A 22,284-nucleotide genomic window follows, 5' to 3' on the forward strand; every position below is an offset into this window, starting at 1 on the left:
AACAGCGTGGTTTATTTTATTTTGAAGTCTAAGGGGTGTATTCAGTTTAGGATTAAATTCTAAATAAATCAAATAAAGCTTTGTTATGGTTCTGTACCACGAGAGACTTGTTTGCGAGCGTGGCTGCTAGCTCTATTGCTAACAGTTTGGGACCGCAGACTTTGGCTTTGTGTGCATTTGGTGGGATGGTACTTGATGGTACTACTCAAATGGTGGAAATATTTGTTGTGTTTCCTGTTTTTGTTGGCACAGGTCACCTGCCTATCTTGCAGCGGATAACGCTCTGCTGTTTATCCAGCTTTAGAAATCTGAACCATTTCCAAATCACTGATTTTCTGTGACCTCTCTCTGCCACAATTTCCTCGTCTTATGCAGACATCTAAATCTCTCCACGGTTGCTCATTTCTATGTTTCCAACAATGTATGTGTTGTGTTTTTTTTTTCCTTGTTTTTTTTTTTTTTTTTGGTTTATCATTGTTATTCGATGGATTGTTTTATCGCTCAGCTGTACAACCCCAGCATTTGGATCTATTTTCTGTGGTTGCACATTTACATCACATGTAACCATGGTATCATGGTAAGAATCTAGCTCATGACTATTGTCCAATACTGTCTAACAGCAAGAATACTATTACATTTTTAATATGAAATAATACTGTCAGTGACCTAATGGTCTGTGATAGTCTCGTCTCGCTGAAGTTGGACTTGAGTCTCTTTTTCCCTTTTCCTTCCAGTGTGGCTCTTTCTTTGGAGGCCAAGCTCCAGATGTTACACAGCTACATGACGGTCGCCTGGCTGCCCCTGCCCTGTGAGGTAAAGATCAAAGTCCACACATTCATCCCCAGTGTTGCTCCTTTACAGCAGGGAGGTTTATAAAGCCGGCTTAGACAACTGGATTCCTCATAAGTTTTATTTCACACACTGTTTTGGCCCAAATTGGTCAACATATGAGTGATTCAAAACTATAGTGAGTCATTTTTCAACTAACTATGAATGCTGGTGGAGTATTATAAAGAGTAATTTAGTATGTTACCAGCCGAATCAACTTAGAATAAAAAAGGAAACCCCATCTTCTATTGTGATAATCAGATTGATGCAAAAATAGTTGAGGGACTTGTGTAACAGCCTCTTGTGATTAGTGTTAATTTCCCACACTCATTATAAACAAGGGTAAGATTTTTCTTTCTTTCTTTCTTTTCCATCAGACCAGCTGTTCCCTGGCTGCGGTACAGACCGTATGTGAAAACAAACTATACTGGGCCATTGAGGTCATAAAGTTATGCCATGCAAACAATGTGACAAAGGTCCTCTTGTGTTCTACATGCTAACATCATGGAGCTTGAAAGGACAAGTTTATAGCAGTTTCATGGTTAAGCTGCAGGGACTGGTGGCAGTTCAGGAATCCCTGTATTAAAATATGATTTAAGGGGATTATTCTGTTAAGCAATGCTACCACTGGATAGCTGTGTCATGGTCATTGCTGCTTATAGACGGGCCCCCATGTAGCTGATCCTTGTTTGAGATCAGAATGCTGCGTCACTATCTAGGTCATCCCAGTGCCAAATACAGCATTCTTTATTTTACAGCGTCATTAACGCGTCTGTAGATATGAAAAGGCCTCTGGAAACTCTGTCACTTGTGTGTTTCTGCATTGGTCTGCAAAAAACAACTCTATGAATCACTCTTTTCACATCCTCTGTCTTTTTTTCCCCATACCTGAGGGGCATGGGCCTGTACTGTGCTAAATTTGACTTTCCTTTTTTTTGTGGAATTCAGGGCTGTGAAGCTGAACTACAACTCAACTTAATTTCTTATCAATATTATATTTTCTTAGTTTTCCATTATAATTTGGTCAGCAGGTTGGGGCAGATGTACATTTTTCTCATACACATATAAAGTATTTTTCCAGCTTGTGTTTCTGCTTTGTTTCCTTGCAGCAAGCCCCTCTGGCCCAACCCGAGTCTCCCACAGCATCGGCAGGAGAGGATGCCCGAACGCCTCCGGACTCAGGAGAGTCAGACAAGGAGTCAGTCAGCAGCAGCTCCAATGGCAACGGCGACACAACTACAGGATCAGCAGTCAATGGAGGCGGGTCCTTGGCTAAGAACAGCTCCTCTTCCTCATCTAGTTCTTCTAGCAGTGGTTCGGCAGGGACTGGAACAGCAGGGAAGGACAAAACCAAGAAGGAGAAGGACAAGGATAAAGACAAGAAGAGGGCAGACTCTGTGGCCAATAAGCTCGGCAGTTTTGGCAAGAGCCTGGGCAGCAAGCTGAAGAAAAACGTGGGTGGACTGATGACAGGAAAGAACGCTGGAACTGGAGGTGCCAAGCAGGAGGGTGGGGAGAAGAAAAAGGGCTCATTTAGGGGGAGGAAGGGCAGTAAGGATAGCTCGCCATCAGCCCACGCCTCAGAGGATTCTGGGAAAGGCTCCCCCTCCTCAGGTAGTGAGCGTCTCAATGGAACAGGAAGCAGTATGAGCAGCAGTGGTGGGAGCAGCACTGAGAGCGAGACCTACAAGTACAGTGCAGACGTCAAGGTTAGCCTGGGCATCCTGCGAGCCGCCATGCAAGGTGAGAGGAAATTCATCTTTGCCAGCCTTCTCACTACCAGCAACCGGCAGCCCTTCCAGGAGGAGATGATCCAGCGCTACTTGGCCGACGCAGAGGAGCGCTTTCGGGCCGAGCAAGAACAACAGCGTCGTGATGTAGAAAGGAAGGGCATCACTAATGGCATCCAGCCACCCAAGAAGGAGGTGGTTGGTGGTACGGAGCTGAGTTACCGGCCTTACGAGGCCAAAGAGGAGCTGTCAGAGAACTCATCACCTTCCTTCAACCAACTCAAGCCCTCTCCCTTGAGCCCCTCTATGTACTCTGGGGTAGTGCCCATTCCCCGGCCCTCCTTCATAGATCAGCCTCCTGCTGCAGCACCCCTCACCCAGCACCTTCATATGCACAGCTACATGGATAATCGGCGCCAACTTGCTGGTGGTTCCCCAGTAACGTCCTACCCTGGCCTCCCCTCATACGCCACCCTACCCCGACACTGCCCCACAACACAGGGTCCCTCCCATCCCCAGTACAATAACCCACAAGGCCCCTCCTCCCTTAGCCCCTCTCGCCTTGCGCCCTCATACCCCCCGGAGTTCGACCCACCAGACTATCCTGGGTCTGAACCGGCTTGCGGGACCTACACCAACGGATTCCGGGACATGCGCTCCAACCTAGATTCTCGGAGCGGGCAGCCACCAGTCAGGCACTACTCGCTGGGCAGTGCCGGTGGTTTGACCAGCCTGCAGTCCAGCCGCTGTCGGACACCCAGCTGCACCTACTATGGACACCCCGAGACGGGCAACTACTGCTCCTACTGCTACCGGGAAGAGCTGAAGAAGAGGGAGACAGAACCAGCCATCCACAGGTTCTGAGTGGACCTCGCTATGGCTTGAATTTGACGAGTGGCCTTTTCAGTTTAAAAAAAAAATAAATAAATAAAAAAAACGGCTGGGGCTCATCAGCCTCTGAATGGACAAGAGAAAGGCAACCAGCTCCCTCCCTTTTTTAGCTGTGTCACTTCCTGTTGAACCACGTCAGAAAGTGACAGCGTCGACACGACTGCAGAATAAACAGGGTGGTTTCTGACTGCTGGGGTCATGTATTAGACCATAGGATTAACTAACTGCACTTCTGTTACATTTTGCTGTGGCTCTTATGCAGGCATCGTGTATGAGTGCGTGTGTGTGTGCGTGTGCGCGCGTGTGTGTGTGTGTTCATGTGTGTGTGTGTGTTCGTGTGTGTGTGTGTGTGTGTGTGTGTGTGTGTGTGAGAGTTACAAACTCTCCTCCTTTATCAGAGTTTAACGCCTTGCTATTGTCTCCTCCTAGTGGAGAGAATGTATATGGCAGGCGCCATACAGAACACTCATCAACACACATACAGTACGTGCACACATAAACACTAAATCAGACTCACACTTCTACATACACTTGGATGCAAGCACAAACAGAAAAGGCACGAGTGTCTCCACTCCATTTGTGGTCTGTGATAATGTTTGGATTTGTTAATTAAGGGATGTTTGAGCATTTTGAAGTCACATCCCGTTCGGGTGATTTCAGTGTTATACAGATTTTACACTACTGTTACTAGATGCTTGCGTCACATGTACCTCGGGAAACAGCAGAATTAATCCTTGTCGAATGGCTTTTTCGTCAGTTCTATTTGCATAATGCAAATTGCAACTATCGTGCAGTGCTAATGAATAAGCGTTCTGTGGGCTGCTGTGGTGCTAATGTTACAGAATGCAAACACATAGCTGTCCATGCATTTAACACAACTGCTCTGCACTGTTAGTTGTATCTTCCTGGTAAAACAAATTCTACAATTTTGTCCAATTCGTAAATCAATTAATTGAATTTTGAAGATGGCAACCCTTTGAAGGTTAAGAATAATCGGTCACATTATCACCCAGGCATTGCAGAAGAAAGACAACATAGCAACATAGGAGTATGGTAAGATACTGTTCCCAGAGCCTGATCCAGAGTGTCTCATATATTTGTTGGAATATGTCTCTTTCTTAGTTGGGTCTTCCTCTTTCTGTACAATAGATGGTGTTGAGGCATTTGATTATTGTGGCCAACCCAGGCATGCAATACTACACACTACAAAGTCAAAATATAACATCCAGCACAACAGATTTTGGAGACAGCTTTCAAATGCGTAATTTAACGGTGTTGTTAAAACACTAAACACATTTTAGGATTTCAGACAGGTGAAAGGTTTGTTGTTCTGTAGAGCAAATCAACAAATTTGTTATTTAACAAGTGATAATAAGTTGCTCTAAAGCAGTGAGGATGTGTGCCGTTCTGACTGTTGTCTCCAGTTTCTGTTTCCATGATGCAAAGTGACGCATCTACTTTTGTTGGATGTTGAAATAACTGACATTGCACTGACAAATTCTGGTAACAAGCTATGGTTCTGAAAGTCACTGTTTTGAAATGACAAACCCTCATCGCTCTGATGATTTAGAAATGTGAAACATGTTTCATATTATCTTATGATCACACAACTAAATCATACATCCATGGTGTCCTAACTAATAGGACATCTTAATGCTTATTGGTTTGGTTGCTCACTGCAAAGTTTAAAGTTCTACTGAAAGCGGTTTCTTAATTTCTGGCGTTCGTCCCGCCAAGACATTATCTCTTTTTGCACAAATTCAAGCACTTTCCTGATGTCCGTAGATACAAAATGTTTTGCTGTTTTTGAAGTGGCCTGACTGTTCGTCCTTTGTTCATCTCTGCAGACACTGCCACCTCTGTTCATGGGAAATCAGGGGCACAGGCCTGAAGGTTCAGTTACTGTAGAGCTGCAGCATTTTGGCGCCAGCGTCACCATCTAACTCAGTTTCCTAGTTGCCTTTTTCAACATTTGTCTTTGGGGCAACACAATTCTGCGTGTCATTCTAGATGATGAACATCAAGTATCCACTGCTTGCTTCATTGCCTGCAGTTTTTACTACTACTGCCCCCCTAAAATTAGAATATTAATATTATTTTAATTTGTGTTGAAGCTATTGAAATAATTCTTTTCAGTTAGGCATACAGTATCAACAAGTTGATACCAGCTGATGTTTTGTTTGAGTTGTACAAATGTTTAAATGACTACTTAAATACTTAAATTTGTTATATTTCCCCTATAATAAGCCATGATGAGGAATTCCTTTTTCGGGAGTGTGACACTAGTTTGGCATTAAGCCTATTAGAAAAGCACAATTTAGTATGCAATTCACTGCCTTGCCCAGTTGAGGGCACCCTTGATTTGTTTTTCTTTTAAACCAGTATTTGGAGCTTGCGCCCTACATCCAAACTATGAACAAAAATAACCAAAAGGTTGGGGGAGTAACTTTCAGCAGTGCTAATGTGACACTATATTACAGTATTTTCCAACTGTTGCAGAAGCTGTTTGAGGAAGGAGGGGGGCTTTTTGCTGTGCATTTAAAGTGACACTAAAGTTCTAATGACAATAAAACACTTCAATCACACTATTTCCCAAGAAAACATTTGCTGTGTTTATGTGTGTTGACATGTGTACATGCACTAGCTTTTTAATTCAGACTAGACCCATCAAATGTTCCCTTACTGTGGGAAGGTGATGCCTGTTTTTAAAAATGTGTATGTGTGCATACTCTTTCCCTCCCTCCAAAGTAATAATTAGCTTACAAAACCAGTTGTTTTATTATTATCATTATTATAATTTTTTTTTGTGATGAAACGGATGCCTCAGAAACATGTAAAACATCAGACTTTACAGGCTACAAACACTTTTTGTATTTAAGATAAAAACAATGAGAGGTTGTATAAATATGTTCCATGTTATTTTTGTAAGCCCAAAGTTTTACAGTGTTTTTAAAATGGTAAGAATGTATATTGTTGGATACTAAAACAGGTATGGATGAGAAGCTTGTAAGAGCCTGGGTTTGAGGTAGAAATAAATTTTGGCTGTCGAAGGCGACTCCCAGATGGGCCTCTTGATACTCGAGGTTCTCTCACTGCAAACTAATTTCCTCAATGCTGACCTAACAAGATACCATTTGAGAATATATATTTATAGTGAGATTTTTTTAATAGGTTTCCTTGTGGAATGTTTAGTTGAGACGATTTAGGATGTTCTTTCTCACATGGCTAATTGTCTAGCAGTCTGGCTTTTATTTGTTTGTTGCTTTTTTGATTTGTACATTTTGTTTACTTTTTTTTTTTTTTTTTTACAGACACAAATCCATGCTATGCTAAAATGCTAAAACATGACAGTGACATTCTTGTTGACCCAGCTCGTTTCCTCCAAACCAGAAGAGAAATGGCTCAGAATTCATTTTGCAACACAACTGACCCAATATATTTTTATATATTGTACAACACTGTCATTTCTGTGGAAGCAGAATATTCATCATCAGTGACATTAACATGAAATACTTCGAGTTGCATGGGACTGGAACTGTTGCATGTAAATGGCAATCCATTTTACCAAATTTGTGCATTATTTTAACTTGATTTCAGTTGTCCTGGTAATTTGATCTGTTTTTATTTTTTATCATTTTAATGTTTTGTTTTGTTTTTGAGAGGAGAGTCTCCTAAGGCTGTGTGACAGTGCAATCTGGATAGAAAGAACATCAGATTTTATGTTAGGTTATTATTATTATAATTATTATTTTTTTTGCACCGTTTGAATAAATTCTCATTGTATTTCAAGAACTCTATGCTTCTTCTCTCTTTTGTGTTTCATATGGGAAAAAGCCCTTTGTTATTTACTGATTTCTAAGTCCTGATCACTGATATGAAATTAATTCCATAAAAATACAATTGAAGATATATGTATAAAGATAGTTTGGCACGTTTTAAATTTAGTCCTTACATAGTTAAAATCTCAGCTGGAATGTGTGAAATACCTTTGAATTAGAGCTAAAACAATTCGATGATATTAAATGAACTGACAGTTATAATTTACTCTTAATGTTTTCAAGCAACATGAAGTTGCACTTCATTGTCTTAGTTTGCAAAACTGTAAGACATGACGACATTTTTCACTTTTTTTATTATCATTTTTTATTATTCGATAATTAGAATAATCTATAATCACAATCCTGCTTGGAAGGAGCAAGTTTATACATTTGCTTTATATTTGAAGTAAATTATTAATCTCATCTTGTTTAAACTTTGATGGTGTGAGACTTTCTTCTGACTGGACAAAGTCGCCCTAAAGCAAGGCAGTGAATCCCTTCTAGTTCCAGGGTCACCGTTGTTTACCTCTTAGCTTTCTGTGTAGGGAAAGAGAAAACAGAATTTCTTCAACTATCCGATACCCATAAGATTATCATCATTACTACTGAAGTGGAGCTGCAGATACATGATAAACTGAAATAGATATAAATTCAATAGATAGCAGAAAAACAGAGCTTAGCGTATTTTATTCTTCTGTTTTATTCTATTCTGTCATTCTGTATTACCTTAACCTTGTTGCATTATACATCGTTGAATAACTCCAGCTCAGATGATGCAAGGTCCTGTGTCTGCGACTGTTTTATGTATTAGAGAAATTGGAGACCCTTATGTAATATTGAACAGTTTCCCATGTGGTAAAAAAATCCAGACCTCTCTCTATTATAGTTCACAAGGACACTGTCTCCTCACCTGTTGAGCAGGACAGACGACCGCTCTGGATTTTTCAAACTTTCCTTGTTCTCGCCGGAATGGAATTTCTTCTGAATTGGCCTACTGTGCTCGTTTGAAAGTGAGGTACTGGTGGTTTCTGTCCATGAGTTTGGATGAGTGAGAAGAGGAGCCAGTCCCCACACAAACCCGCCAAAGGATCAAAAAAAGGTACTGCTGAACAAAAACAGGCTGTAGATGGTAACTTAATAGGATTATTGTTTTTCAGGAGGGTTTTTTCAGGGTTGAAACATCAGTAGGTCCAGAGTTGAATGGTTTTATGGACGCTGGCTGCCTGACTCAAACACAAGTCACCTGAATAAAAGGTCATTAACTATGCTAAAGTTGTTTCCTTGGAAATGAATTCATTGTTTCCTTAGAAACAGCCTCTATCCCTAGTTAGAGGGTTAAATCTAGGAGTTAAATCAGGGTTAAAAGGATAAAACCACCAAACAAAAAAGTAGATAAAACTGAGTCATTTTTTGTTGTTGTTTTTAAAGAAAAATAATTTTGTATCTTTTTAGGTGGCTTTGCATCTCTTTATGGTCATTTTGCTTTGTTTTGTGATTTTATGTCTGTTGTGGCCATTTAAATTTTCTTTTTGTTAGTTTTGTCACTTTTGTCAGTTCAAGTCTTTTTGGTCGTTTTGTGTCTGTCGTTGTTTTGCATCTCTTTATACTTAATATACGTATGGTTATTGTCATTTTGCATCTCTCTGTAGTCATTTTATGTCTATTTGTAGTCATTTTGTGTCTCTGTAGTTGTTTTGCTTCTCTTGGTTGACCTCTGACCTTTCCAATAAGAAATATTAAGTCACTTCATACAGGGGCTCTGGCCCAGGGACGCCCTGAACCTCTCGGGCCTCTTGCCCTGTGCCTGGTAGGCTTGTGTGGTAATCCAACTTACACAACTGCTTACACATTAATGCATCAGTAACATCCCAATAATATAATAGATAATAACACATAATAATTAGTACTTAACCTTTTATACTCTAGGTTCATTTACCTGATAGATTGCAGAACCTTTCGTTGTAATGGAGTATTTTTTTCACTGGGTTACTTATTTCCACCTCTGTATAAATGCCAGTGTCGAGTGGTGGTGAGCTCGTGGGGTTTAGTGCAAGCGGGGGAAACCGGCGTCTTTGCACCTTCTTCTGCTCCAACTTCCAGCGAGTAAAATAAAACTTGGTGGTGGACTTTCGCTGTCAGTTTGGGACTGTCCAGATGTACTGGCCCTTTAAGAAGCTCCACCACTGCACTTGGCTTTTCTTTTTTCCACCAGTGTGTGTTTCACTATGGCGAAGGAATAAACAAATAGAACCAAATGGGTAACAAAGCAGCAGGGACGGTGAACACATCTCTCCGTTAGTCACTAATACCCGTTAGTAATAGTCAAGTGACTGTCGCTTTCAGCAGGGTGTGCTCGTGATTTTGTTTGTGTGTGGTCGGGACACGGATGCTGTCAGTGCGAATAGCGATGAAAAGAGCGAAAATAGTTCACTGGTCCACACTGAACACCTCCGTTGTAGCAGCCGGTGATACAGGCTAGCCGTTAGTGAGCCCTGGACCTTTCTTCTCGTTTTAACGGTTTTTCTCGGCTAAAACATGGGAAAGGGACAACGCTAATTCAACGACCGTTAGCTTTTAAGCTTTTAATAATACGTTTTGAAAACATTTTTCAGTCAGTGCGCTTTATTTCGTTCGTATTTTTCTATGTAAGTCGAGTTGACCCGTCGTGAAAAATGTTGACAGGATCTAAAACCACGTTCAAAGTGAGACAAATGCTCCCAGATATCAAGGTAAGGTCATAACGTTAAGTTAGCTAACTGACGCTAACTAGCTTGGTTGGGTGAAAGCCTAAAAACACTAGTTAACTTGTTCTATCCCGTTTTATAATGTCGCATGATTGTAAAAACTGAGCTACTAATTTTCATATTAGAGACCCAGTGTGGTGAAGCTTTATTATTCCAGTAGAGATAGTTTCCTTTATGCAGCAGGCATCCGATTCCAAGTGTTTGACTAGGAAAATGCAGCTAAGCCAGTTTTCCTTTTTGTATATCTTATTGGACCCCTATTTTTTCCAGTTGAGTTATGATTTGCAAGTCAGTCGGTTGAAGGTTTGGGCTCTATAAGTTCATCACACAACAGCTAAATTTGCTTTTTCAGTACTGTAACTAACTCATCAACTCTCCTCATGTGATTAAACACCAGAGGGGCCAGTAAGCAGGCAATGTCATGATGCAGGAAACACCGGCCATCATTCACCCTGCTGTGCTATAAATGTACAACCAGGTAGTTTGCAGCCTGGCAGGATAAGAAACCTGTGGTCCCTCCTCAGAGATCCCTCTGAGAGGCTATTCAGTGTGTGAGTGTGGACTGTCTCCTGTTATTTTTGTTCACAGTTCAGGATGGCAGCTTTACAGGGGGAAACTAGGCTGCAGAGGGCTGCTGCTTCCTTCTGTCTGGACGACAGGGAGATGCATAATTACTGTGAGGGTACATAATGTCACTGTCTTTGGCGACATGCCGGAGCAAGCCAGTGATTAGGTGGTGAATCTTAATCACTTCATATGGGATTCAGTTGTTGTACACAAAGACAAATGGCACAGACGGTCATATCTAGAGAACTGCACTGAACATTTGTTGCCAGATTCAGCTCCTAATTACCAAAGCTTTTAAAGGTCATATGACGCTGCAGTGAATTGCCTTTAAATGCTGAAGGTGAAATCCCTGTGCTGTTGTATTTCAAATGATCAGAAAGATCACAAAGCAATGTTTACACACGGTATGAGCGTGTTCAGAGCTGACTGTTCCTTTTAGGAACAGTCTCGTGGCACTGTCTTTGTGTTGCCTGGCTTTTTGTCTGTCCCTGGTTATTTTCAGCAGCCGCAGGGGGAAACAGTAACAGATGCCTCTTTACTCTGCCTCGGGCGAGGCTTGCATGTGGAGTGGGGGTGATGTGCACTGCACAACATCTGGCTGTCGCCATGGAGACAGCAATTGGGAGGTAGAGGAGTTTTGAATTTGATTACCTCAGAATGAGACTTGCAGAAATCACCTCAGCCCCTCATAGGTGGAATCCCATGTGTTCAAGTATGAAAATGTGGCTGAGCCTCAGAGATGGTAATGTGTAGATTATATGCACAGGCCACCCACACTCTCGTGGGCTTCACTTCCAAGAGCGTGTGTTAAGACTGCTCTAGAAAACTGAATCCAATCCTGGACTGAATTTGGACCAGATGGCTCTGGAGTTTGCATGTACTGGTGAATCTTAATCTCTTTAATCACCGTATTTATGTGTGCCAAGCCATTTTGGATGTTATACAATACGATCGAGCTGCAACTTATGATTATTTTTACATTATTTGACGTTATTTTTATTTTACATTTTCTGATTTGTTTGGGTTGTACGAACAGCGGTTCAAAATGTAAAAAGAAAAGTAGCAAATCTGTAGTTGAGAAGCTTGACCTAGGAAATGTCTTATTAAGAAAACAACAGCAGCACATAAATGCTACAAAAGGATTATTATTCAGGCTTATTTTGGCTGTGTCTATCCCCTTGAGTTCACTCTATCTGCATTTCCAAGCCAGCTTTGAAGCAGTCAGCATGAAAGGCACAAAGCTCCACAGAAGCAAAAATGCCAGAGGAGGGATCATCTTAGCTCTGTTCAGAGTGGCTAAAGATCCAAGCCTGATAGGAGTGGGCCAAAGCAGTACAGTCACCCACACCCGCTCCCATAGGATCCAGGCGTCACATTCACTGCCAGCCCCCGAGCTGCTGAAGCTTCTTAGGCAGAGCACAACAATGGGCTCTTCTGAGCGCTAGAGCAGATTTATGGCACCATTACAGGGTGTATCGATCTGACATTGGGTGATAATTAACCAGTGGCATTATTCACTAGTCAAAGGGCTGGGTCTTGAAGGGCTTGGTTGTTTGTCTGTTTTGAGTCTATTGTATAGAGTGGCTCTGATAATTTCACTCTTGGGAGCTGGGCTGTCAGAGTAGATGACTGTCATAACATTTCAGAGAGACACTTGCACACCACTGAAAATGTTCAATATTCATCATTAGATTTTCACTTAAGCCATTTAGCTGACACTCATCTGCACTGATGCAGTGTTATTGAGAGTGACACATATAGTAAGTATACTCCAAACACCAGAGGAGGCAATGTTGCTGTTGATCGACACAGTGACTGTTGAGGGCGTAGGATTTGTGACCTTTTAGTCACAGAATGATGTGTCTCGCAACTAGGCAACCCTCCTGCCCTTTAAAAGAAACTCTGGAAAACTGATATGTCATGGCTCCACTGAAAATAGCACTGGATAGTGACTGATGAAAACTTCTATAACTATAATGTTTTTGATTATTTTCATTATAGATTAACCTGCTGATTATTTTCTGGATTAATCGATTAGTTGTTTTGCCCAAAGATATCCGAATATAGAGGAAAATGGCTGTTATATTGTATATGTAAATATGTTAAATTGACATTTGTGGGTTTGAGTGAAATGTCTCAATGTTTTTGTAAAGATTGTGTTCTTTTCAGGATGAGTTGTAATAACTTTGGTGATCCTTTGACTTTTCATCATCACGCCACAATTTTTTATTTGTCCAATAGTTTTGTTTATGACAAAATACCTGCAAAACCAATGACATTCATCAGCCCCAGCTGTATTTTGTGTTCAGTGTTGATTAAGTTAGCACGTTAACACAGTAAATGAGATAGTGAATATGGTAAACAGTATACCTGCTAAATATCAGCATGATGGCATTGTCATTGTGAACATGTTAGCATGCTGAAATTAAGCTCACAGAGCTGCTAGCATGGCTGTAGACTCTTGTTAATCTGTTGTCCTACTAAAGTAAGCAAACACTTTTTTATTTGGCTTAAGAGGACCTTTGAACCTTTCTGTACTTGACCTTACAATACATCACCACCACTACCACAAACATCTGTCTTTTTATGGAACAATGATTCGCAAATCATTCAGCAAGGATACCATTATAAAAAGCCAGTAATTATCTGTTTGATGTTTGTCTATAAGTGTAGACTGATGGTGTTATGATGATGAACGGTTGAGAATGCAGACAACGCTGTACATTTTCCCATGTTGCCAGTGTATTCATGATGGAAGGTTTCAGAATAAAATGTTACAACAGCGAGAGCTGTGCTTTTAGCTGCTTGCTTTTGCAGAAAAATGGATTAAAAGCTAGATATTCACTATAGTGTGATACATACATTTTCACATTAAAAATTAACCACCAGAATTCCCAATTCATTAAATGTTAATTTATTATTTTACACTGTATGTTGGAATAGGTGTCATTCCTTTCTGTGATTTCTCATTTTTCTTATTGAGGCTGAAAATTCAGCCTTTGCTGGATGTCCATTTTTTAAATACACTACACTAGGTAGCATATTTCCACTGAGCACCTCATTCCAGTGTCTCCTGATAACGTTCAAGGCTATTTCTTGTCCGTTTGCAGTGGCCTTGGAGTGTTTCTTTCAGTACACGAATATATTTGATATCTTCTGTTTCTCTTGCAGTAAATACAGTACATCATTACAGGTCTGTTGCTAACTGAAAGATAAAGACTGAAAGCAAAGGAATGGGTATCCAAAAATGGCGAAGTGTCACAGTACATTTTATTTGTCTAGACAAAAAATAAATAAATCTGGTACATTATTCTCAATGGAGAGGAAACACTTCAAAGTGAGCTCCATTTAGCAAAACTACCTCATGTACTCATTTTGCTTCCAAGCCAGTTCACAATGCCATAAGACTGTCCCCATTCATGTGAGGAAATGAAAAGCAAAGTACAAATAAACAGGCTGTGATGCTTTTTAGTAGCTAAAGGTCCACAGTGTTTTTTGGGATATTACTGTAAAATGTTCCTAAGTCAGTCATTTCAGCCTTGAAAATCTTATTTTTAAGATTGTTGTGTTTTTTTGTTGTGGTTCAGCTTGTTGGTACAGATTTTTGTCAAATAGTTGGTAGCATCCAAGCCTTGTCATTCCGCGTAAAATAAGATTTGAAGACATGGTAGGAGATTTAAATTAGATGCAACATGAGATTTTTGTTTCTTCAGGGTCGCAACAAAAATTCAGTTTGTTCTTCCTGAGTTAGGCCTGTTGTGTGGGGAAAGAGAAGTATGCTCCAGACCCATGAACAAGCATGCTTACTGCAGAAGTCTGGCTGGCCACAGTAGCAAGGGGAAGCCATGAGCAATGGAAACTGCAGTAAGCCTTGGCCACTGTCCCTGAGGATGAAGGGAAGGAGCAGAGAAGGGCAAAAGTGGGGCAGAGAGGCAGCACAGGGGGAAAACGAGGCAATGAAAGTGATATAGTGGGGACGCCGAAGCCACACAATGAAAGCAAAAGTGAAAAGTCGGCAAAAACACAGGCCTGGAAATGTGGTTTCCGAGTGATATGTGACTCAGAGACTCGAGGGAAGTCTTACTGTGGCCACAGTATCTTTAAGTTCATGCCTAGACATTTCCTCAGTCCCATTTTCCTTATCTCTGTTGCTCGCTTTAGCTTTCTTGTGTAAAACTTACAAGTAAAACAGAAATGCCCACATTTCACATATAAATGCAATAGCTGTAGATCTTTTTAAACTTTCACATTTATTATACCACAAATGTAGTTTTTCCTGGTTTAACCGAGGGAGCTCTACTCATATCACCCTTAATCACATTATGTACATAGCAGAGTCTGCATTGAGTGCCAGTAGTACTTCACCTTGTGTATTGCAGTGTTATCTAGTAGGTTCACTTGCCTTACAAAACCCTGAGGCACAAGGTTGTTAGTCTTGACAACCTTCAGATAGACAGATCTAACACGCTAAACTTATGAAAAGAACAACAAAACAAGATCAGAACAGCCTCTGATGTTCTTAAAAGGCGATAAGGAATTCAGCTGCGGGTTTTCTGTGGGTGTTGATGGAGAGACAGAAACTTTTTAAAACCAGATGGAAAAAAATGAACAATGCTCTGGCAGAAACCAAGTCTTGTAAAATTTTAGTGTCCTGCCTTATGATCTAAAAGGCCCTGTTTTCCCCCCAGTGGTTTTTGCTAACATAGAGCTTTTTGCTTTTTAATTTGGTCTGTAAAAATTGTTGGAACTGTAACCATTGAAGCCATCTTGAAGGTCTTGGAAGAAACACAGCCTAGAAATATATATTGGGGAGAACCCCCTGCTAATTTCTGCAGTTTAATTATGGACTTCAGATCTGGCAGTATAGAAGCATTTTGTAGAAAGATATTTCACCACAGCAAACTTGCCGACATGACATCATTTAGAGCTCATATAATTTGGATTGATTAAAAACAATTCTTTGTTTTTACTGTTTTCATGGCTCACTTAGCTCTTTTTTAATTAATTGGCAAGGTAGTATGGTTTTTCTTTTTAATTAGTTAAATTTTTGTCATTTTTCTAATTTTTTATTATTCTTTTCAACTTCATTGTTTCTAGTATATTTACAATTAACTAATGACCTCAGGATAGAGAGACAGCAAAGTAAGAATTTAATTTAATTGCATTGGTAACTTGTTTATTTCTGCATATCACCATAAAGCATTTGAATTTCTGTGTTTAAGTTCACAGTCAAAAACACAAAACAAAAACATGTTGAAAATGGCCGTTCAACAGTTTACATGCTTTGCTTCATAGTAACATTATACCAAACAGTACCAAAAATATACCAAAAACTATGTACTAAAAACTAAAGCAGCTTCAGCAGCAAATTGCAGGGTCTGTGTGTCTCTTAATGAAACAGCCAGACACTCTTGCGTGCAAAGAAAACAACCAGCTATGAATAGGTGTGATTTTACTGCCTCTTGACGGAGCAAAGGTCCTCTTTGTTAAATGTTCCCTGTGTCTTATGGAGGACCACAAAGTTAAAGTGTCGGGTTTTCATGAGCAGGCTGCTAACACAGAATTCACCACACTGCAGAATTTTTAGCATAACATTGGCCACTGAGTGGATTCATTGTTTTTGTTCACACATCCTTGCTGACTTGAAGAAGTACTGCTGTTTCATGATAAAGCCAGTGCCTTAAATGAAACAATGATAAATAGTTTGATTGTGGGCCAAACTCAGCCAGAATAGCTGACAGGGAAGTTTGCGTCTCTACAATGTATAGTTTTCTTGGACGTCAACCCCAAATTCTATTTCTGTACTACTATAAAGCTTGTTCGCCACCTGTATAATCATATCATCCTCTCACATTGCAGGGGTTGGCATATTATAGGATTTCTAGCAGATAAATGTAAATGGCTTTCGTAAGGGGGGTTAGTAGCAAAGTTAAGTGGAAGCATATGTGCTAGTAAGCTCACAGTCTGATTATAGAAACCTCTGTGGCTCTGTGGGGTTGGACTGTGCTTGTAGAACAAACTCTAGTATGCAAGACTTCATGACGATTATAGAGAATGCAGGAACAAACAGAACAGCAACATGGAAACTCAGAATCATGGAACATTGTGTGGTTAGCTTTGTTTCTTTGTCTTTGACAATGAGTCCACTGAGACGAGCCAGGCTTTGATGACAGAAGCAGACAGAGCCATAATTTAAATATAATCAACAAGACAAGTGGACATGAGGCTCTGTCCATGGGCTGAGTGTGTGCTGTTTAGTCTACATTTGTATTCGCTGTGTAAACAATTTGAAGTCTGTATAGGTTAAAAATAGAAACCTATTCTTTTAAAATGAGCACTGCTTTCATATTCAGGGTATTCAGGTTCTTGCCAGGTGAACATGAACATACTCAGTTGTAGGGTTAAGGGTGTCTCTTTCCTTTAAAGGAATAGTTTGACATTTTGGTAAATATATTTTTCTGGTTTCTTGTCGAGAGTCTTGTCATCTAACTCACAACATGAAAGCAAATAAGCAGGTTCTTAAAATGTGTATTTTTGTAAGACACCTGTGTGTTGTAGTGATATGTAAAATAAAGAGAGAAGCCAGTGTTAATGTCAGCTCTGCATCTCTTACAGGAGAGGATGTTGAGTCAGAGTGGGGTCAATGCAAGGAGTCGAGATGTGTTTGGACTACGCTGCCTACCAGGTAAGATTGTGCTTTTAAGTACGTAAGGATCTCAGCGGAATAGTTTGTCAACAAATCAGTTCTTACTAAAGCCATTATTTTCTATTTTTCTTTATAAATTTCTGCTTTTGAAAAATCCACACATCTTCTATCTTCGACGAAGCAACACATATGGCATTGACTAAATAAATAGTGATTCAAGCCACTCTAACAATAAGCAGTTTGTAGCTGACATCACAGCCAACAAACCTGTAAAGGCACTAAATAATAAAACACCTTGCAGTGTGAACTTCAATTAACAAGCTGCCACTTCTCCTTCAGGCTCAGATAAAATATCAACACTCAGTGACATCAAGCAGAAAACTGCTGCCGCAGGCATTGTTCACTGTGGTTTGAAATTCCCATATTGCACCATATTGTAGCCACACCTGGACCAGGAATGTCACAGCAGGTGCTCTGTCTTTTGAGATGGGAAAACATCTGCTGTTGAAAAGCTAAGACAAACACTCAAAAGGAGACTGAGAGCCTTTACTGCAGATTTATTGCATACTCAAATACCAAAAGAAATGAATACCAACATCCAATTTTTCAGTCGCTCAGAGTTAAATCAGTGCCTCATGAAACACTAATGACAAGTGAAATCCTTCATGCCCTAAAAGCTGCTGTGATATCCAGGGTAATTAAACATGCCTGATAGTTTTCTACTCATGCAGAGCAGTGCAACAACAGTATTTTGTCATATAATATCTAACTAAAGGTGAGGTACTACAGTGCTCACTGTAGTACATGCGTATAGTGTAGGGACTTATTTATGCTGTGGTTTACTGCTGAATTTAACCCTTTTCTTCTTGTAACACTGTCGCAAAATGAGATGACTATGCTGTGCATCATTAGGCAGTGTTGTGTATTTTGTGCACACCTGAAGTAGTCATGCCTACATTCTTTTATTACCTCTGCCAAGGAGGTTATGTTTTCACCGTGTCAACAGGATTACACAAAAAGTACTGAGCTGACTGGCACTGAACTTGGTGGAGGGATGGGTGCGGGAAGAAACCCTAACCCTAACCTCATTAAATTTGGGGTCAGATCTGGATCATTTACTATTAACTTAAATTTTTCCTGTGAAGTCTAGTGTATGTTGTTTGACATTTGCCTTGGTGGAGGTCTCTTTGACTACCCTTGTAGCTCATTTTGTGTTAGAGTTGTGGTGAAAAGAAGATTTATACTGGAAACAAACTAAATCTTCGGTTACTGGTTGGCATCTTTACCTGTTCACTGTCCTGCACCTCCAACGTGGCCTATTAGAGGCATATTAATATCGTTGCCCCTCTGATTCTAATTGTGTTCTTCCCTGACACTAAGCCTTTTGTTTAGAAATTCAGCTGCTGTAACAAGATGACCTTAGATGCTCCAGCGGACTCTAACAGAATCCTACCATTCTTGAAAATCACTTTCCTGTTTCCTCAACTGTTAAAACCCCTGCTATGGAGAGCGTTTAGCCAGCTAGGCTTACTAGAGGTCAACTCTGTTAACCTAAGTGATCATCTTCTGGATAGTGCAGGACCACAGAAAATCACTGGTCTTACTGCGTAGGTTATTTCCCTCACCTTGTGTGCTCATTTTGTTGTGTCAGTAACACCCTGCATGAGCTTTTCATAAGAATGGCAGCAGACCAGAGCTCCTACATTCTACACTAGGCTAATCTTTAATGCTGCATATAAGCAGTCACTCGAAGCACGCTTCACCAGAGCACATAAAGTCTAAATGTATGTGCAATATGTGTTTTTTTTAGAAGGGGGTTTATGAGGTGTGGTTGCCTCCTTGACCCTTTTTAGCTGTGACTCTCTCTGTCTTTCTCAAATTTGATCTTATTGTAATCATTTACTTTTTATCCTTTCATTTATTTCATTTTTTTTCTCTTTTCTTTTTTGATTAAATAAGCTGGATTTTTAATGTCTCAGTATTTTGTTGTTTTGATACACAGTAGGACCTTGTGGGCTTACACTGACCTTTCTCACATACATGTATTTTCATGTGTGTATACGTACTCTTTATACACACACACACACACACACACACACACACACACACACACACACACTTCCTTCCTTATTTCATTCACTTAGCCAGCCTAATTTGTTTTCCAGCTGTGTTTTCATCAAATACTTTCCAGACTCTGCTTCTCCATGACAAACACTCACAGAGATCCTATTCTTAGCTATTAACATTTCACTGTGAAATGTTGACTGTCAGTACTTTACATTTTTTCCCCTGCTGGCTTTTGACTTCATCTCCAACAACACCTTACAGTTCTCTTAGTCCTCTCTGTCTACGCTTACTTTTCTTTCTTCACCTTCATTCCATGCAGATTAGTAACACAGCTGTCTATGAAAGCTGTTTTATATTAAGAGAGAGAAGAAGACAGATGTGTAATGGCAGCACTGTTATGCTTTTTCAGAAACTTTCTTGTTTTTTTTCCATTGAGAGCTATATTAACTCTTCTGTGAGCTGAAATTATGTACTATAAGTCTGCTGCAAATTTAGCATTTCATTGTATTTTGAAATTTTTTTCAAAAACAGAATCTGGGTCTGTGCACGTTCTGCAGTTTAACAGTTGAGACAATTTGTGAGAACAAGTTCACTCTAAGACAAAAAGGAGTCACTAGTCAGTGTGAGTGAAAGGGCTCACATTGCATTGGACTCTCTGTCTTTCTCCCTTTCATCCTCTCAAACACACACATACACACACACTCTGCAAAAGGACAGGTCATTTGTCAACCTGGTGTAAAAACAGTGATGCTGTTATTACAGGCTAGGGTTGTGTCAAGAAGTGCATGCTGTCTCAAACTAGACGCACTGACAAGTTGAGAAAAACCACGTGGATTACAGAGTCAGAAATATGTTCGAAGTTGTCCCGTTCTGTCAGTAGTTAACAGGCAGCGCTCACCATCCGCGCTGTTCTCATGTGACACCGGGACACAGAAGCGCAGAAACCGAGCTGGCCTGCGGGAGGGCAAACAGGTCAGGACAGCTCCAACAGCCATAGGTAGATCATGTACCATTTCAATGCTGTGAGTGGGGGAATGGGTATACGGTCCAATCACACACAATGCCGAGCGGCTAGGACCCCTTCAGAGCAAAGTTCTTCGCAATCCCCTTTCTCCGCAGTCTTGTGTTTCTGCAGGATTTACAAGCTGCCAGTCAGCTTTATACCTTGTTGATTGATGGACAAGAGACCAGAGCATTGATATATACTTGGATTTTGATCTTGATAATGAAAAAGGTATTAAATTCTCTCTAGTAAGTAAAAAGAAAGTTGGACATATTTGCTATATTAAGTGACACGTTAATATAACTGAGTTGTCATTTGAAACTGTTGTCACCATTTGTGGATGTTGCAACACATGGAGGCTGGTGGTTTTGAGAGTGTTCTTCTACAAATTTTGTGTTGTGTCAGCATTTTTGTTGTCATTTATACAGCAATATGCTCATCAGCTGCTCATCAGTCAATATCGGTACCTCTGTATCCCGAAACAGTGCTCTCCCTCCCATTGGAGGGTTGAGGAGGGCAGAAACCTTTCGCTCAGCACGCATTCTAGCTGAAAATCAGGAACAAATGTGGGTGAAAACAAAACAGAGGCTGAGAGTATGTGGTTCAGATGTCTCTCAGCTGTATTTTCTCAGGCTGATCCTTTAGGTCGTGCTCTCCTCATGTCCAAGTCAGTGACCACAACATCAACAAAAGCAGCTGAATCATTAAAGGGGAAACTCGAATTTAAACTGAATGTGGAATCAAAATGCTATATATATGCTTATTTAGCATGAGAACTAGACTTACTCCTCATAGGAGCATATGATTAAACAAGATCTTGAGCACTTCTTGAAACACTGAGTTGAACAGTTTGCATTATTTGAAATGGGGCTGGTACTGCACAACATTCAGGCTACACAATGTTTCTGCATGTGAGACGTTACTATTCTAATATAGATAAGACATGCCAGTAAATGCTGGTTGTCGGTGTAATAAAACCATGTAATGCACTTTTTTCTTTAAGACACAGCATTTCTAGTTGGTTTCACCTTTCTGATCCTTAATTGGTCAAAACTCAACTTCAACCAGCATTTAATTTTAATAAGCTCTCTGCCCTATAAGCTGACAGGATCAGGGGCGGATGTAACTGTTCTGTGGTTGTTGCTACTGTTGTTCTTATATACTATATAATGCCTCTGGCCATGGCTGTCAACGGCGTGGAGGCATTATGTTTTCTCGTCGTCTGTATGGACGTCTGTGTGTCCTATTCTCGTGAACACCTTGAGAGAATTTCTTCAAACTTTGCTTGGATTTAACGATGAATTGATTAGTGATTAAAGGTCAAAGGTCAAGGTCACTGTGACCTCACATCCATCCCATTCTTGGGAACATGCTATATTAGGAACACCTGGAGGGAATTTCATTACATCTCCAACATCCACTTGGATTTAAGGATGAACTGATTAGCATTTGGTAGTCAAAGGTCAAGGTCAATGTGACCTCACTAAACATGTTTTTGTCCATAACTCAAGAATTCATACGTTAATTACTATTAAATTCCCTCAAAGGCTTCACTACATGAGGCTGGACAGACAGGATGTAAACTGCAACTTGACGAGCTGGTGGAGGCATACAACTGTTGAAACAGTTTTCACCCGTGTCTGTTTGTTTATCAGCAGGATTACACAAAAAGTACTGAAGCGAATTTGCACTGAACTTAAAAGAAAGTATTAGACAGTGTGGCTTTAATCTATCTTAAAGTAGTGAAAAGGTGCACTAATACTGTGTTTGTACAGCATGTTGTTACTCTGTATCTGTAATTCTCCTTTATTTGATTAGAGGGCAATTCTCTTGTTAACAACTTCACTAGTCCAGCTGACTCATGCAAGGCCAAGGCACCTGCTTGCACAGATTTCTTAAATTTCAGCAGAGTGCAAACGGGACCGCAGGCCTCTGCTCCCTGTCTTCCTCTTCCTTTCTCCTTCAGCTCTCAAATTTACAGCCTACAGGA

General features: G+C 40.4%; 2 protein-coding genes across 4 annotated transcripts in view; both read left to right on the forward strand.

The window, feature by feature from the left end:
* Positions 1-7,241, forward strand: part of otud7b (OTU deubiquitinase 7B) — a 38,222-nt gene extending 30,981 nt beyond the window's left edge. For all 3 annotated transcript variants that reach the window (XM_087174219.1, XM_023407142.2, XM_023407143.2), the window contains 2 exons: positions 735-813; positions 1,938-7,241. In XM_087174219.1, coding sequence (XP_087030345.1) covers positions 735-813; positions 1,938-3,422 — 1,564 coding nt within the window. In that variant the 3' untranslated portion in view covers positions 3,423-7,241. The remainder of the gene's footprint in view (positions 1-734; positions 814-1,937) is intronic.
* A 2,220-nt stretch (positions 7,242-9,461) lies between these two features.
* mtmr11 (myotubularin related protein 11) overlaps positions 9,462-22,284 on the forward strand; it is a 31,247-nt gene continuing 18,424 nt past the window's right edge. The window contains exons 1-2 of the mRNA XM_023407161.2: positions 9,462-9,996; positions 17,194-17,263. Of these exons, the coding sequence (XP_023262929.1) occupies positions 9,940-9,996; positions 17,194-17,263 (127 nt within the window). The 5' untranslated portion in view covers positions 9,462-9,939. The remainder of the gene's footprint in view (positions 9,997-17,193; positions 17,264-22,284) is intronic.

This window comes from Seriola lalandi, unplaced genomic scaffold, assembly GCF_002814215.2.
Source record: "Seriola lalandi dorsalis isolate HSWRI2012SDOR001 ecotype SW California unplaced genomic scaffold, Sedor1 jcf7180002054330, whole genome shotgun sequence".
NCBI lineage: Eukaryota > Metazoa > Chordata > Actinopteri > Carangiformes > Carangidae > Seriola > Seriola lalandi.